A 16,122-nucleotide genomic window follows, 5' to 3' on the forward strand; every position below is an offset into this window, starting at 1 on the left:
ATGCGGTGGTAAGAATTGCCTCATTAAGAAAAAAACAATTTCCAATCGAATTCAACCTAGATCAGTGAAAGTGATAGGGAAACTAGCTTCATAGCCTTTTTGCTCATTTCTACCTGAAAATACTTTTCTTTTGCAGCCCAAAAGTAGGCTTCCAAACGCTGTCCCCATTTTTATTGCCAATTACTCTGCGCGTGCGCGAAACCCGCTGCAAAACAGAACCGGCAAGAGCACGAAACCAGTATTCGGAGCTCGGCGGCTGAGCCCCTGGCCGCTCCGCTCCAGAGAGCCAAGAACGGACGGCAACAGGTAAGTCCGGCCAGAAGGTAAGCGAGCGTCGCTCCGTCCAGACGTTGCCGCGCTTCAAACTCTCGAGCCAAATCGGTTATCCGCGAGATACTATTGCTGTATACAATATACAAGATACCAGAGCAGCAACAACAAGAAGTCGCAAGATCAAGTTTCGGACCCTAGCGTCATCCGTTTTGCGGTTTCCAGTGTGTGTGTGTTTTTTGCGTGCGTTGGCCAAAAACCAAAAATACCCATAAAGTGTGGAATAGTTTTGTGTTAATCATAGTTTCAGCCAGAACTGTTTGCCCTAAACCGCCAGAATTGCAATTGCTTCCTGTTTCTCTGCACCTTCCCTTTTCTCTCGCTTTCCTCTTTTCGCTGTTCTTTTTTGGCCAAAACAAGTAGAACCCATAGATACCTACTATGAGGCCGAGCCTGAACCAGTCTGCTGCCTGCCTGTGTGTTTATTTGTTTTAGCCGCTTTTGCACATTCCCCTGTTTCGCTTGCGAGCTGGTGTTGGCTGGTACCAAAAGAAAGCCATCATTGCCAATCGCCGAGAAGTGCCCAATGATCGGAACTGGCAGACAGCAGCCGCCTCATCATCATGTGCCACTTTTCACATGTGCATAAAGTGAAATCTTCTGTTCGCCACTAAATTTCTTTTAGATCTCGGCGGAATATCTTATTTACGGTTTTATACGTTTTGCACATCATTAGTGGAATGCGATCGAGAGCTGGCTAAAGTTCAAACGGCAAGGCTAAGATAAATCTGCAAGTCTCAGCCATTCCCATTCATTTAAGCCAACCCGCGACAAGGCCAGCTGGGGGGAGGGGGCGGTGCAGCTAGCATTGAAAAATCATTGTTTCGGGCCAAATAAATAACCAGAGTTTGTTTTGCATTTCGGCCAGTCGAAGAACGCGAGCAGAGTGGAGTGAGTAAATAAATAAAAACGCAAGAGAACCGAAACTGTGTCGTTCTACATGTGCCAAATACTCGAGTAAACACCATCGAAAACTCGGACCTAACGGATACGGATACCTAACGGCAGACTGAAATTAGCAACGGCAATATGTTGCCGCTGCTGTTGCTGTTTTTTCTGAGCCAAAGACTGAGCCTGACCGCCGGCCAACTGGTAAACCATCCGCCGCAGTTCATCCCCGGAACGGGCGACATGTCCCGCTTCAGCCTCTCGGAAAACACGCCCGTCGGCAGTCCCGTCTTCCAACTAAAAGGTGAGTTTGAGTTCCAGCCAGGTGTGTGTGTTTTTTTTTTACAGGTTTTTAGGCAGGGGAAGCGGGAGTGGGAGTTCTAGCCAAGATTGCATGCTCGACATCTTATCAACATGTGTAGTACGGGGCCGTCACGTTTCATAATTTTATGCGGAATTGCTTCATGGCTTTCATTGCAGCCCCGAGACAATGTACACCAATAGCCCAATTCCCACACAGCTTGTGGCAATGCCTTTCACTGGCAGTAGTTTGTTTTGTTTTGGCCAAAAAAAGAGATGGATTTAGCCCTGGAGGAGAGTGGGAAGATGAGTAAATTAATTACTACATATATGGGTTATTTTTAACGAAACAAAAAGGGGTTACCTCAAAACTTTAGTATAATAAAAATTAACCCAAAACCTTATTAATTTCACTTCTGTTATGGAAGATAATAAACAAAGTAGTATCACTTATCTAAACCACTCTGCTTGCTAACAAGACCACAATCAACTACCAGATATACTAAAATATTGAGTCAGTCACGATCTTGCACTAATTATCAAATTACTTTTTAAATTGTGTTTTCTTTTGTGCGAGCAATGTTTTTATAGTTCAGTAATGAACTCTAAATAAAAATCGGAGCTAGCTCGAACATTAAATAATAATGTCTACAAATGCTAATTATTTCAAATATTTTGTAACTCTGCGAAAAAAGTAAAAGGTATATGTTTTAATGATGATAAATTTAAAATCAAATACTTACCTTTCAAAAAGTCAAATTAAAGCCTTCACTGAACTTAAATCTATTATATATTTTCTGTGTTATGATGTTAATATCCAATTAATTGATTGTTTAAGAAAAAGAATGCCAAAAATTGTGTTTTACATTTTTAACAATTATTGCTGTCACACTTTAAAAATATTAATGAGTTTTCAAATAATTTAGTTATATAGAAATATTTTGTATCATGTGGTTTATTAAGTTACGAATAAATTCATAAGATGTATCTTACAAAAGTATTAACCACAGGTAAATGACTAATGACTTATGAAACATTTAAAACTACATACGTTACCTATGTATGTCCCACACAGAAGAGAAAACTAAGTAATTTTGAAAAATTGGGATAAGAACACATTCGTTTTGTTATTTAAAAGAATATTAATGACATAATTCATCACAAAATCAATATTTATCTTTCCAACTGAAATGATACGTATGCTTGTGAGCAGCCATTACTTTCACCTAAATTTATCTTTACCTTTGATAAGCTATTGAAAAGGGTATTCACATTTCGATTCGGGCAAACATTACACAAAACTGGCTCTAATAATTTTGTAATTTGGCTTTTGAGCATACCTCAAATTACCAGTGGTGACTTTCATTTCTTGGACCAGCTTTGCTCTGGGTGGGCCACCTACTTCGGGTCAACCTTGTGCGGGGTATTGGATTTTTGTGGTGGCCGCACGTTTTCAGCACCCTCGTATCTCGCACTCCGCAGATATATATAAATATATACATATAGAATCGCGATTGCATAATGCGAGTTGTGTTAAAATATGCAGTGTGGATCTGCAAGAATGCGCGATAAGCACACAAGATATTCATGTTTTTTTATTGCTTTTTTGTTTCTGTTTCTGGTTTGTAGTTTTTTGAAGTTAGCTTGCCCAAGAATGCAGTTTGCTAATCAATTGACAAACAAAAACACACAAAGACACCCAAGATACATATGTATCTGATAGGTGAGCAGGCGGAAATGCATTTGAACACGTTTGTGCGTAGCATCGGTGATAAGTGTTAGTCCACGATAATGGTGATTGCAGTAAGGTAATGGCATCCATTAGATAGAGAATGAAACCAGCACTTTTACTTCGAACGAGAGTGGCAATCAATCGAGAGTCCATTTTCCATGCCCGCATATTAAGGCCTAATAAACTTCGGGCGGTTCAGTCACTCCCCCTAAAATTATTATCCAACTGGCAAATCTGGTTTCCACCAAGTGACACCCTAACACAGAGGCCTAGTTAAGAGATAGAGATACATTTGCAGGTGCAGTTTCAGTTCGTAGACATCGAGAGGCCTGCAATTTGAGGCCGCTCCATGGCAACTTCATAATCAGATGGGGCATTGTCTTAACTGGTTGCCGAGCGTGTGCCAAATCGCCTTGGATGATGCTCACCCAATGACTCCGCCTGCATCTGTAACCGAGACGCGGATCCAGATGCAGATGTAGATGGGGACTGGTTCGTTTTGCAAGCGGCATCCGTGAGATACGAAACACGTTTGGTTCGGTGCGTTCGAAATCAAGAGTGCCGTATAAAACCCCTCGACACCGAAAAGTAAATGGAAAAACTGACCAGACCAAGGAAATTGCTCTGCCTAAACGGTGAGCCGGGAAACTGAAACCATATCTGGCACAACATAATCCGAAATTGCAAGTCAATTCCGAGTGTCAATTGTTGCACAACTCCAAACTACACTGGGATTACCTCCTGGTGTCGAAACTTGAGGATTTAATTGCATGAATTGTTTTGGGGGAAACTCCTATCGGTTAACCGCTTGAGTTTTCCTTACATACCCACTTAATAACACACTGCCCACCAGTTAAAATACACTAACTAAAACGAATGATTGCCCGAATGTTGGCACATGGCGGGCGTTTCTTTCACTTCTTTCGGCTTATCCACTGTACCATGTGTAATAATAACCAAAATATTAACAAATACGCTCCGCCAAGCATGAAATCACAAATTATTTCTCCCGCATCAACAGCAACAATGGTAACCACAACAATTACATCCTCCCCTGCAGAAGAGCATCATCCATGCTGGGCAAAGTGAAAAGTAGGAAAGCTTTTCACAACTCGCACGTACCCGCAATTACAGTGCTCACTCAGCTTTTCCACTTTTCCCCCAATTGCCCAAAAACCATACTCATATGTACACACATACTGGGATCGAACATGAGAATTCATAAAGAGAAAACAAACGAGAATCGATAGATAGAAAGGTTTGATCTAAAGATACCCTATATTTACAATTGTTATTTTTTTGTTTGCTATAAAGAGGTCTTAAATAATTCAATATATTTATTTATGAAAGAGCATGGCAATAATAGTTATAATTTAAATAGAATTGTGTACCAAAGCGAATATACAAAATATTATTTATGTACTGTAGAGATTTATGTATTTAGACTCAAAGCAAACGGTTTATAGGTTTATACTTTTGATATTTTAAGAGAAAATAAAAAATAAATCAAAACGCATCAAAATGTCTTAAATTAAATATTAAACATTTGATCTTAATTGTTATTTTAGTAAAGTAAACTTTAAACATTTCATATTAATTGTTATTTTAGTTATTGAACAAAAATATTTTCCACTATTCAAGCATTTGGACTTGTCAATTTTAAAGATAGAATTCGGACTTAATATAATTTAAAGGATTGAAGTTTGACAAAGGCTTTTTGTTTAGATTTAACAAAAAATAAATAATAGTAAATGACATGTTTTTTTCATTTGATTAATACATGAACTAACGATACAGTATTTTAAACTATTCGAAAGAACAGCAAACACCTCACGATTGGGCGGTATGAATAAGCGTAAGCCCCAAAAAATGATTATGTACATTGAAAAGGTAAAATGGTCACTCACGCGCCAATGCAATGGGATTGGGATTGGGATGGAGGTATAAACGTAGGGGACAGGGAAATGATATCGGTATGTTTGGGTTTTAAGCTGGAGGAGCGGCTGTGCCTGTTTGCTTCCCGCTTTGAGCCGTGTTTTTATTTTGTGGTCGTGCTGCTGCAATTGTCGGTGTACCACAGACCCGCTCCCAACTATTCCCCAACTGCAAACTTGAAAAATTTGTCTGCCAAAAGCTGTTTTCCCGACCGCTTATTGGTCTCTGTTTTCTTTTGTAAGCTCTTCGGGTTCATTTGTTTTCTTTCTTTTCTCCATGATTGCTTTGGTAGAATTTCTAAAGTAATTTCGTGTTGCCCCCGAGCTGGAATTTTTTGGCTGCCCGAGTCAAATACTTTTAGATATATTTCCTGTTATTAGACTGGGGGCATAGAGAAAGAGAAAATGCCGGGGGAATGACACAATCCACTTAGGGTGAGACTTGGGCCTACAACTAACTAGTTGCCCCAGTTCCGAGTGGCCGGAAAACCGCACTGGAGTGGAAAAGTCGGCGGTGACGGAGGTTGTGGGAACCGAATTAGCATTTTTCACACGCTTTTACATAAACCAGAGGCGTCGGCGGCTCTACTGAACGACTTCTACGAAGTGACAGCCTATGACGCTGGCTCGGATTACTCGTAATTAAAGCAGTGAGCGTGTCAAACACCGGGCCCACCGACAAACCAACAAACCGTCGCCAACTAATTTGTTGCACTTTTTCCGGCTGGCAAACACACGCCACCCACACTCTGAAAAACTTATTCATATTTTATTGTTATAGTTTAAAACATGATGATATATTTTAATTAATGAATGTAACTTGATTTAACAGAGAAGGAATGCTGTATTCATTTGATAAAAAGAAATTTTGTTTGTCATGCATTTTCCCAGGCTATACTTATTTCGTTATATGTATAATTCAGTAGTCAATCCACCTGGGTTGTGGGCTCAAGAACCCAGAACTTAAAATATTGTATGATTAAGAAGTCATTTATAAAACTTATTTTGGAGTCTCCTTAAGACCGTGATAAGTAAAGAGAAAAAGTAGTACAACACTTAAATTTATCGATAATTTCTTGCTCTAGTTTTTACTGACTTAAAAGATAAAAATGGCTTTTATAATAGTTGGTAACTAGATAAAAAGGTACACATTTACACTTCTCTCTTAGTTTAAATTAAAAAGTTATTATAGATTTGAAATATATGTATTTATATTTGGCGTATCATCTTTAATTAATTTGTATTTCTTTCCATTGCAGGCACCGATCCAGAAGGCGGTCGCTTGAAGTACAGTATTAGTGGACCAGTTTTCTCCGTGGACCGGGAGACGGGAGTGGTGCGCCTGCGACAGGAGCTGGATCGGGAGACCCAGGACACCGTCGAGGTGATCATCAGCATCACGGACGAAGGCATCTACGGCACTGAGCCCAATACCGTCTCCCAGCGGCGGGAGATTCCTGTGCGGGATTACAATGACAACCAGCCGACTTTCCTGGGTAGACCCTACACCGCCAGCGTTAGCGAATCCCTTCCTGTGGGAGCGGAACTAACCGTGGAGCCACCTATAGTGGTCGTCGACCGGGATGAAGGCATCAACGCAGAGGTTCAGATGAAGTGTGTCGAGGTAAGTTATCATTCAGGCATAAATAAAATGGTCCAAGGAATAGAGACTTTTATACTAATTAAACTATTTTCATTTCTTTCCTAGGAAAATGACATTTGCGACATCTTCGAGGTGCGGGCAGTGAAAATCTCGGACGGAAACTACACAGCTCGAGTGGCACTAAAGCAGCCACTGGATTTCGAGAGTCGCCCCTCGTACATATTGACCATCTCGGCCTCTGACAGTGCTCTGGATAATCGCCTCTCCTCGCTGGCCACCATCTCTATCAATGTACTCGATATCCAGGATCAGCCGCCAGTCTTCACCAATGCCCCGTACTCCGCCACAGTTCCGGAAAACACACCCGCCGGAGTGAGCATACTGACAGTCAAGGCAATTGATGGTGATGTGGGTATACCCAGGGATATATTCCTGTCCTTGGAGGACGAACCCTTTGGGCATTTTGAGCTGGTTCCGTTCGGAGATCCCCGTGAGGGAACCGCCGTGCTGCAGACCACCGCCGAACCCCTGGATCGCGAAAACGCCGAGATTCTGCAAAATGGCGGAGTGTATGTGTTTTCCATAAGAGCCACCGAACTGATCGATGGAGCCATTCCTGCCGAACACTCGCTAACTCGAGTAACTATTGTGGTCACCGATGTAGACGATCACCAGCCCACTTTTAGCGGATCGCACTTCAATGTTTCTATTACGGAGAACCTGGCAACTGGAATGCCCCTGCCGGGACTTTCGATATTTGTGGATGATCGCGACATGGGCGAGAACAGTCGCTATGAGCTCTCTTTAAGGGATGTGGCCAATGCAGCCGGAGTTTTTGCAGTATCACCCACCGAAGCTCAAGGTCGAACACCAGTGGTTGTCAAGGTGCTAAATGCCAGTCGCTTGGACTACGATGTTCCAGATCCAGACCTCCGGAAATTTGAGTTCGATCTGGTGGCTTCGGTCAAGGGCGTGGAGAAGGCCAAGTCCCGGGTAGAGATCCATCTTCTGGATGCTAATGATAATGCCCCAGTATTTGATCAAGCCACTTACCGTTTTACGGCAGCTGAGAATCTTCCCGTGGATGCGTTGATAGGCCATGTGAAGGCCACCGATGCGGATTCAGAAGAATTCGGGCATGTTCGCTACGTTCTTAAGGGCTTCGGAGCGGACAACTTCTATGTGGATCCGGAAACCGGAGGTCTTTACTTGCTTAAGCCCCTGGACTACGAGAAGCAGAGCAGCTTCAGCCTCACTGTGGTGGCCATCGATGGAGGTCAACGCGAGGCCAATGCCAATCTCTTCATCGGGGTCACCGACGTGAACGACAACCATCCGAACTTCGAAAGCAAGGAGTATAGTCGCACCATCCGCGAAGGTGCGGCCCTTTTCGAGCCCCAGTTCTTTGTCCGTGCCCACGATGCAGATGGTCCCACCCAAGGAAATGGTAGGGTCAAGTATGCCATTGTATCCGAAAACAGCATAGCTGGTAATGTATTCCGAATCGAGCCGGATACGGGCGAGATTGTCATCCAGAAGGCGGCGCGATCTATGGACACGGAACGTGGCGAATACGAACTAGTGATTTCGGCAACAGATTTCGGTGAGTTAGATGCATAGTATTTAATATGAATATACCACTAACTATTTAATTTATTTTAGGCATTCCTCCTCTGTCAAACACCACTCGCGTTTTGGTACGGGTTGGGATCTCTGGAAATCAACGGCCCATTTTCCGCGGACACTTCCAGAATATGGAGAACTTGCCGGTTATAGGCCCACCTAGCTATCGAGTTTCCATACCCGAGAACGCAGTTGCAGGATCGAATGTCACTTCGGTATCTGCCCACGATCCGGATGGTCTAGACAGCCTGCTTCGGTACAGGATTGTGGGAGCCAACGACAATTTTGAGATTGATGAGCTGTGAGTATTATTACTATGTTTAGAAGACTTAACTATATAATATCTTTTGTTTAACAGTTCCGGCTTGATAACAGTTTCCCCGCAAGCCCGCATCGATCGGGACTCGAATATGAACAGTTTTGAGATCATAGTGAATGCCGTGGACTCGGGAACGCCTATTCCGGAAACGGCCACCACTACGGTTTATGTGAATGTGAAGGACATCAATGATGAGCGTCCCAAGTTTGAGCAGAATAGCTATGCGGCCTACGTTTCCGAGCGAACAGCCGTGGGTGAGAGTGTCCTTCGGGTGAAGGCCATCGACAAGGACCTCAATTCGAAATTGGAGTACGGATTGGTGGGTCCCATTACTGCCACCACCAAGGCGGGCGTGAACATAGCCAATCGGAGCAATTACCGACTGCAGGAGGCCTTCCGGGTGGACAGTCAATCTGGCGAGATCTTCGTCAATGGTTCCCTTCGTCACGATGTGGCTGCTATTATCATTTTCACCGTTGGAGTGCGGGATCTCAATGCGGAGGTGGATCCCGACGGACAAGTGGATTCCACCGAGGTGACTGTGTATGTGCAGTCCTTCCAGGACACCAATCCTGTGTTCAAGAACCCCGGCTGGAGTAGCTCCCGACCGGTGATCGATATGAAGATCAAGGAGGAGATGCCCATCGACAGTGCACTGTTTATCCTCCAGGCCGAAGATCCAGTGACCCGGCAGCCTATCACTAGTTTCGAGTTGGTGGAACCCAAACAAGTGGACTACTTTCAGGTGGCCGAGCGCACTGGCGAGGTGATCCTAAAGAGGCGACTGGACTACGAGGCTCTGGGTGAAACTGGTCCCGAGTTTGAACTGCAAGTGCGGGCCAATACCGCCGATCGTCAAAGGAGCACTGTCAGCCGGGTAAATATTACCGTGGAGAATGTGAACGACAATAGTCCACGCTTCGAGCAGAGTTCCTATCGAGCCACGATCATCGAGAACAGACCTCATCCGGAGCGAGTGATCCGAGTGAGAGCTTTGGACAAGGATGCAGTACTCAATGCAAGGGATGAGCGCTTGGGCTACCACAAGATCATCTACTCGCTGCAGGGCGAGCATGCTATGCTCTTCGAGATCAACAACACAACTGGTGAAATAATCGTAGCCAGCGGACAGGTCATCGATAGAGAGCGCACCCCCAGGATTCAGTTACAAATCAAGGCGGAGGACTCGCCCGGACGGCCCACCGATGCCAAACAGAGTGTTGTGGAGCTGCAGATCGATGTGTTAGACGTGAATGACAATGCACCGGAGTTCACGCAAAAGAAGTACAGCACCGTGATTCCGGAAAATGCCCAAATCGACTCTTTTGTTCTTCAACTGGAGGCTGTGGATGCGGACGAGGGTCTGGGCGGCGAAGTGCGCTACGAACTGGTCAACGAGGGGGAGGCCAATGGACTCTTCAAGGTCGATTCCAAGAGTGGTCTGATATCCACCCGTCGTAATCTTACGGGTAAGGGTCGGGCCGAACCCTATGTACTCATTATTCGAGCTCAGGATAATGGCAACCAGCTGCCCAAGCAGCCTACCCTATCCACCGACACCGATGTCCGGATATTCATAGGTGATGTGAGCGCCAACGACGGAGTGCCATACTTTGTGGCTCCTCGGGTTGGACAAATGGCCAATGTTACTGAGGTGATATACTAATAAATACCTACCATTAAAATATTGTGTTAAAATCGTATAATTTTAGAACGCTGCTATTGGAGCTCCTGTATTTCAAGTGATTGCCAGCGATCCGGATGATGAAAATACCCCCTCTGGAACCATTACTTATCGCATTTTGCCAGATACTGGAGATGCAGAAGCCTTCATCATAGACGCCCACACGGGACTAATAACCACCAAGCAGTCTCTAGACCGAGAGACGAAGAACATTTACAGGATCTTGCTCGAAGTGAGCGACAATGGACAACCCAAGCAGTCGGTGACCCGAATTCTGCAGATAGCAGTTCTAGATGTGGACGATCACGAGCCTCGTTTTGCCCGGGAAGTTGTGAGTAGAGAAACAGAGTTTCAAAATGAAAATGAATGAATTGTAACAAATACTTTTATTTTTAAAGGACGAAGGACCCCTGAGCATGTCGGTGAGAGAAGAGGAACCCGCTGGCTCAATTGTGGGCAACTTCAGCGCCTTGGACGAAGATCTGGGCGAGAACGCGGCCATTGATTATGTGATCATTGATGGAAACAACGAGCAGTTGTTTACGGTCGAGAGGACTAACGAGAGCCTGGCCATTCTCAAGACCCAAAAGCCCATCGATCGGGAGCAGGTTGAGTCCTTTACACTGACGGTCAAGTGCCTGAAACTGGGCGAACCTGGCTACAAGTTTGTTGGAGATCCCTATGATCGTAGAGATCCCTCACACTTGAGAATTACCATTCGAGTTCTGGACATCGACGACAATCTGCCGCAATTCGAGCAGCCAGATCCCACTGTGGGTATCAGGATAAATGTGCCCATCGATACAGTAGTGACCACTTTAAAGGCTAGTGATGCAGATGCCGAGGCACCAGCAATTGGTCTCTCCATTGAGAACGTGACCTTTGTGCCACAGTTTTATAAGAGGAGTCGCAGTCTGGCCGTTGGCAATCTTCAGAATCTCTTTACCCTAAACAATCGAACTGGTGAACTGCGAACTGGAGGGTCCTTTGCCGACTACGTGGATGGTTACTTCCTGATGCGGGTGATGGCCAATAATTCCGTGGAGCCCAGACGTCAAGCCCACAGTAATCTCAAGGTGTTCGTGATTCGTGACAAGTCCTTGCTGAAGTTCGTCTTTGCCCGACCTCCCAACGAAATCCAGCACAACATTCGGCCCTTCCAGGAGCAGCTCCAGAAAAAGCTGAAACCCCTGGGATTGGAGCTGCATGTCCTGGATACCCAGGTGTTTACACGACCCGACATGAGTCTGGACTTCACTGCCACCAGTTCCTGTTTTCAAATGTTCAAAAATGGAGCAGCCTTGTCCTATAATGAGATGCAGAAGCTGATGAACTCGCAGCAGTTGCGGCAGGAGCTTATAGACATTTATGCAGCCTATGGAGTTAGTGAGGTGGAGTCCTGTTCGGTGAGGAGGACTCATACTGCGGCCCTCTTCGCGGGTATGCTCACCTCGGCGGGGGCGTGGCTGGTGTTCCTGGCCGCCCTCATCGGCCTGGCTGCCTTGATTTCCCTATGCACAGCCTGCTGTTTAAAGAAGAAGTGAGTGGAGTTAAACGATTAAGGAGAAATTAAATTGACCCCAATTCCTTATTATCCCTTTTCAGGCTGAAACGTCACAGCAAGCGGAGTCTGCAGGCGAGTCTGCGAACTCCCACGGAGCACACACCCACCTCCTACAGCTACTCCATGCCCGCAGTGCTCTACTCCGAACCCATTTACGGGCCCCTGTAGCCGCAGCTCATCTTCTGCACGGGAGGGTCCAGGTTCAACCACTGACCACCAACCAAGTAGACTAGTGCCCAAGACTCAAGACCCCTTTGCACCAGCGGAGATCCTCAACTCTGGATCTCCGCTTGGCAACTGCGAACCGGGACTTTTTTCTAGCAGAAATTGGTAGACGGTAGAATGCCAAATCAGTCCATATACCATAAGCTTAAGCATACTATGCGCGTGATCTAGTATGTACTTGTAGCACCATTTAGCCTAGGTTAATTTTAATGTATCTATATATATATATAGTGGTGTAAAAAGCGTAGCGATTATCCAATTGAAATGATAGCCTAAGTCGAGTCAGTTCTTTGTGTCATTTGTGCTGAAGTGCTGGTTTCCCGGACCGATTTCGCGGGTTTTCATTCGTACTTTGGCAGGTCTGGAATGCATTTATTTTTATATATTTATCTTATCGTCTATTTACCTTCGACATGTCGAACAAGTGCAGAATAAATATTGCCACAAAGGCAGCCCAATTCCAGCTCCATAATCCAATCCTCGACCAGAAGTCAAAGTCAGGCCATGTGCGTGTCGACCGAAAATGAGTTTCCCGTTTTCAAACACAATGCATATGCTTTCGCTATTAAGCAAATATATTTATATACGACTAAGTAGTTTGTCCAATGTGAACATGTGTGCAAATAAATTCTATTAACTACAAAAATGTGAAAAACAAAACGCGAGCATTTACTCATTTTTCCCGACGCGTTGGCGATGGGTTTAAAGGCGAACGTGTGAAGTGATATGCAAATGAAACGTATCCCCACTAATGGCCTGAAATCCAGGAAGGTGTGGGCACTGAAAGTGGGTCCGATCAGTTAAAGCTGGTATTTATTGATTTTTTAGCACAATAATTTGGTTTTGAAATTGAGAAAATATACTTTTAGATGATATAATTATAAAGAAAATATATATATACAGAAAATATATATTTTTTTAGGATAACACTCTTATGAAAAAAATTGTTCGGTTAAAAGATTTGTTACTTAACTATTAACCAAAGTTCACAGCCCTTTTATTTAGAAAACTAGATCATGTTAAAATTCGAAAACTTTAAAGATCTTTGGTACCCTTAATATGGATGTTGATACCTTTAGTAGAAAAACTATAAAATTATAAATATGTTTTAAAAACTGATAACAAATGTGTTTCTTATAATATTTTCTTAATCTAAAAATTAAATAAGCCTGATTATGAGAACATATGTACATCTTCTCGGAGGTGGTATTGACTAACAATAGAATTAAGCAAAGAAAGTTAAAGACTTGTTAATAGTATAAAAAAGAAATATAAATATAGAAAATATAGAAATTTTTGAAATTCTAAAAACTGAAACGCTTATATTTTTTTGTATTATACTTTTCTTCAATGGTTCTTAAAGTAAATTCATTTCTGCGAACCATGATTTCACATTATCCTTTTATCCTTTTCAGGCCTTTTTAAGTGGCATCAGATTCAGACTCAAGTTGTTAACGAGTAGCTTCGGTTTCCAAATTCCAATTAAACTTGCCGTGCTTAGAGTAATTGCAAATTCCCATTTTGAGTTCATTTTGGGTACTGCGTCACTATGCAGGCAAGTGAAAATGTAACGTTCAAAGTAAATATTTAAGGCAGAGGGGGAGAGGGGCATGTAGATGCAATGAGGGTGAGCGGGGCAGGGGGAGGGAAAAACCCATAAATAATAAATGTTGTTAAAACTAATGTGCGGCGCTCATTAGCCCCTGGCAACGAACGAGAGAACGGGCGGGAAAACAGGGGATGATGCTGGTCCTGCCCCGATCCCCGATCCTTGCCCAAAATCAAAGGGTGCAAGATGAACTCGGGGGTTGCTGGCACTCTCCATCGACTTATTTTCATAACTTTTTAAAGCGAAACAACATCAACAACACAAGACAGCGAATCAAGTGCTGCCCGGGTCAACTCAACTCAACTAAACCTTTGGGGGTTGCTCAACCCCCTCCCCAGAGATGGTGTGTAATTAAACTTGTTTCCCTTTACTAGCGAAAGTCTCTGAAATTTACATAAAGCCTGACTAACCTGGATTGCAGTTCCCTTGCAGTCTCAGATTTTTTGTGTTTCGCTAAATCACCTTCCACTTGAACAGTGATTGATGATGGCAGTGTCATCCTCATAAATCACACTACAAATTCGAGTGTCAAAGCGGCTCGTTGGGAATTCGTCCATGGCGCCAACCATCATGACCTAAAGTTCCGGTAATCGCCAATTAATACCACTGGATAGATTATATTTTCGGGGCGCCAAGAGCTTAACGTGCAAGTGGGGAACGTTTTCTATATAAACGATTTTTGGAATCAAATATTTGTACTTCCCCATATGAATAAAAAATAAAGATATTAAGAAATTAATTAGTTCAAAAATATGTTAAGTTACATACACTTCTGCCAACTTATGCCAAGTGAGATTAATAACCTTATAACCTTTTATAATATATACATATTATAAAAAGAAATTGCTTCAGTACTTTCATTCAAATGAAATATTTGAAAATGTATAGATCAAATCTTTTGAACATTAATAGGTATATTAGGGACATTTAAAACATAACTTCCGATTTTATCTGATTCACACAACTGTGTTTCGTGACGTTTTATTTTCACTACACATATAACGCCTTTATGCAGGTGTCTACAAATTAACTTTGTACCCCAGATTCAGTTCCCTGACAGCTAGTGTCGGGCGTCAGACAGTTAGCCAGATGTCCAGCTGACAATCCGACAAACAATGCCGACAATTAATGACTGAGCCCGGCCATTTCCTTTGGTTTAAGCCCTCCTTCTTCCCCTGATTGAGCAACAAATAGTCAAAAGCCCTGCGTGCATACCAAAAAGTGAAAAGCAGGGCTACGAATCATAACGGTCGCTTGCCGAGGTGGCAGGGCAATAAAAAAGGACTTAGGGGTTGCGTAATTGCAGTTAACTACTAGTTCGGCTTCCCATTTATATTTTGGGGTAATTTTCGCAATTTTTTTTGCAAAGATTTTCCGCAATTTTTTCCGAATTTTCCCTTTTCTTCCATTGTGTGGAAGTCCGCACAATGTTGGAATTACCGCGGGATTTTCGCGCGAATTTTTGCTCTAAGCCGGAAGTGGAATTACCAGGAAGCGTCAGCTTAGGATCAACGAAAGGATTCCTCCTCCGTAACCCCCATTAAATCGCTCGTGCCGTGTCCGTTGTTTACATTTAACAATAACTGGGCATGAAACCGTTGTTTTCCCTACATTTTAGTGCCAACCTTCCGATTCAATTTATGCCCAACGAAAAAAAAAGAATTAACAAATATCAACCATAAATTAGAAATGTCAGCTTCATTATGCACATGGCGCTGCATAGTAATTAGGCAGCTTCTCGCGTTCTCGTAGCTCTATGCAAACTACCTATAAATTTATGACCACTTGATGAACTGCACCCGGATCCGAGTCGAAATCTGGGGTTGGGCTCTCACATTTCGTCCTGGTCGCTGGTTGCCGGCCAAGCTCATTTGCATAACAATCAACTCATCGTTTGTGGTACAGCTAGCATCTACCACTCCTTGCTGCCAGGATTTTTCCATTTTCAGCTGTGCAAAGGGTGCTTACTCCAATGTTAATATTTCGCGTACACTGGCAGCGGGTGTGAAGTTGTAAAGTTTAATGTATTGTTTGTCTAACAGTTTATTCATTTGGAAAAAGAATATATTTGAAATGCGTTTTTTTTTTGGTATAGTCACAGAATGTGACTGGAATACAAAAATTATTCTAATATGGGGTTGGAAAATTGCTTAGCTTTTCAAATAACTGATTCGAAATAATTCGTTTAATAATCATTCATGTGTATAGCCATTTGTTTTCTTCAAAGAAACTAAAACTTTATTTACTTTTCAAGGAAGTAAATAAAACGCACGAGTTGAGACTGTAACACAGTAGATATTTTCCTTTAAAA

At 43.2% G+C, this 16,122-nt stretch overlaps 1 protein-coding gene across 2 annotated transcripts; it reads left to right on the plus strand.

Annotated features, from left to right (window-relative positions):
* The first annotated feature begins 335 nt into the window (after window positions 1–335).
* On the plus strand, window positions 336–13,011 carry LOC108049413 (cadherin-23). 2 transcript variants are annotated; one of them, XM_017130591.2, is made up of 9 exons: window positions 336–546; window positions 1,199–1,522; window positions 6,444–6,808; window positions 6,893–8,390; window positions 8,450–8,711; window positions 8,769–10,383; window positions 10,442–10,744; window positions 10,812–11,953; window positions 12,019–13,011. In XM_017130591.2, exons 2-9 carry the CDS (start codon window positions 1,360–1,362, stop codon window positions 12,143–12,145), a joined length of 5,475 nt encoding a protein of 1,824 aa, XP_016986080.2. In that variant the 5' UTR covers window positions 336–546; window positions 1,199–1,359; the 3' UTR covers window positions 12,146–13,011. The 2 variants fall into 2 exon arrangements, with proteins under 2 accessions (XP_016986080.2, XP_016986081.2); XM_017130592.2 differs by having other exon boundaries at window positions 336–513.
* Window positions 13,012–16,122: the final 3,111 nt, after the last annotated feature.

Source organism: Drosophila rhopaloa, unplaced genomic scaffold (assembly GCF_018152115.1).
Source record: "Drosophila rhopaloa isolate 14029-0021.01 unplaced genomic scaffold, ASM1815211v1 contig_150, whole genome shotgun sequence".
NCBI lineage: Eukaryota > Metazoa > Arthropoda > Insecta > Diptera > Drosophilidae > Drosophila > Drosophila rhopaloa.